This window comes from Myotis lucifugus, unplaced genomic scaffold, assembly GCF_000147115.1.
Source record: "Myotis lucifugus unplaced genomic scaffold, Myoluc2.0 scaffold_421, whole genome shotgun sequence".
In the NCBI taxonomy this organism is placed as follows: domain Eukaryota; kingdom Metazoa; phylum Chordata; class Mammalia; order Chiroptera; family Vespertilionidae; genus Myotis; species Myotis lucifugus.
In genome coordinates, this window is record NW_005871469.1 from 376,491 (window position 1) to 377,961 (window position 1,471).

The 1,471-nt window shown below is 39.6% G+C and overlaps 1 protein-coding gene across 1 annotated transcript in view; it reads right to left on the bottom strand.

Moving 5' to 3' along the window:
• The window catches only part of LOC102425493 (cytochrome P450 2G1), an 11,152-nt gene that overhangs the window by 4,165 nt on the left and 5,516 nt on the right, over positions 1 to 1,471 (bottom strand). The window contains exon 6 of the mRNA XM_006102632.3: positions 294 to 435. Within this exon, the coding sequence (XP_006102694.1) occupies positions 294 to 435 (142 nt within the window). The remainder of the gene's footprint in view (positions 1 to 293; positions 436 to 1,471) is intronic.

Genomic DNA, 1,471 nt, shown 5'->3' on the forward strand with positions numbered 1-1,471 from the left:
ACCAAAGAACTTGTATGCATATATGCATAACCCTGGGACACAGACATAACCCACAGACACAGACAAGGCTTGGGACTGGGGGACTGGGACCAGGTGTTGGCTAGAAGGGGCCAATAGGGAAAAGAGGGGACATATATAATACTTTCAACAGTAAAGATTAAAAAAAAATAAATTAAATTAAAATGCTAATTAATGAAGAGTCTAAGGCTATAGGTTTCTAAGATTTCAAAGTTATGTCTTCTTTCCTGGTAGGAGTGGGAGTCACCAGGTGAGCAGTTCATGTGGACACTCACCTTCCACCTCAGGATGCTTCATTAGAAGCAGAAATCCATAGCGTAGTGTAGAGCTCACAGTCTCTGTGCCAGCAAAGAAGAGGTTGAGAGTGGTGAGGACCAAGTTCTTGAGGTTGAATTCTGTGTGTGGATTGTTTTTGTCCTGAAAATGAAATGGATAAGAAATAGAATCACCCTTTTCTGTCTTTATCTTCTTATTTTTCCCTTTGTGTATGGTAGGCCTTTGTGAAAACACAATAGATGGGAAAACCAAGTGGGTATCTAGGAGAGGAAATAGCCAGAGCAAAGGTCATGAGGCAGGAGTATTCCTGGTATGTTAGAGAATAGCAAGGAGGTCAGTATGTTTGGAATGGAGTGAACAATGAGGAAAATGGGAAGAGAAGAAACTAGAGATTGCCATGTTAGATTTGGCATTTATAGAACATTTATACCATAATGTTCTATGACATTAGGGTATAAAATTTTTAACTTTCAAGTGCTGCTGTTTTATATTAAAATATCCAGTTCTATAAATCTATGTCAGAAGTATTAAGCTTCTAATTTCTATATCTCTATGACTTTTAAGTTTGAAATTTAAACTCTTAAGTTTAAAAACTTTATATGTCTAAGGTTCTCAAATTTTAAGACTCAAAAGACTCATCCTAGTTTTCTTTTCTTTTTTTTTGTTTTAAATTCTTTTTGTTGTTGCTGTTGTTGTTAATCCTCACCCAAGGATATTTTTCCATTAACTTTTTAGGGAGAGTGAAAGAGAGAAAGAAAGACAGACAGAAACATCGGTGTGAGAGAAACACACCAATTGGTTGCCTCCTTCAGGAGCCCTGACCAGGACCCAGGCTGGGGAGGAGCCTGAAATCAAGTATGTGCCCTTGACCCTTTGGTCCACAAGCCGACACTCTATCTACTGAGCTAAACCGGCTCGGGCTGGTTTTAAATTCTTTATTGTTCAAAGTATTACATATGTCTCCTTTTTTCCTCCATTGACCTCCCCCTCGCCATTTCCACCCCCCAGCATATGCCCTTCCCCCCTACTTTCTGTGTCCATGGATTATGCTTATATGCATGCATACAGGTCCTTTGGTTGATCTCTTACCCCTTCCCTCCTCCCCTGCCTTCCCTCTGAGGTTAGATGGGCTGTTGATGCTTCTATGTCTCTGGATCTATTTTTGGTCATCAATTTA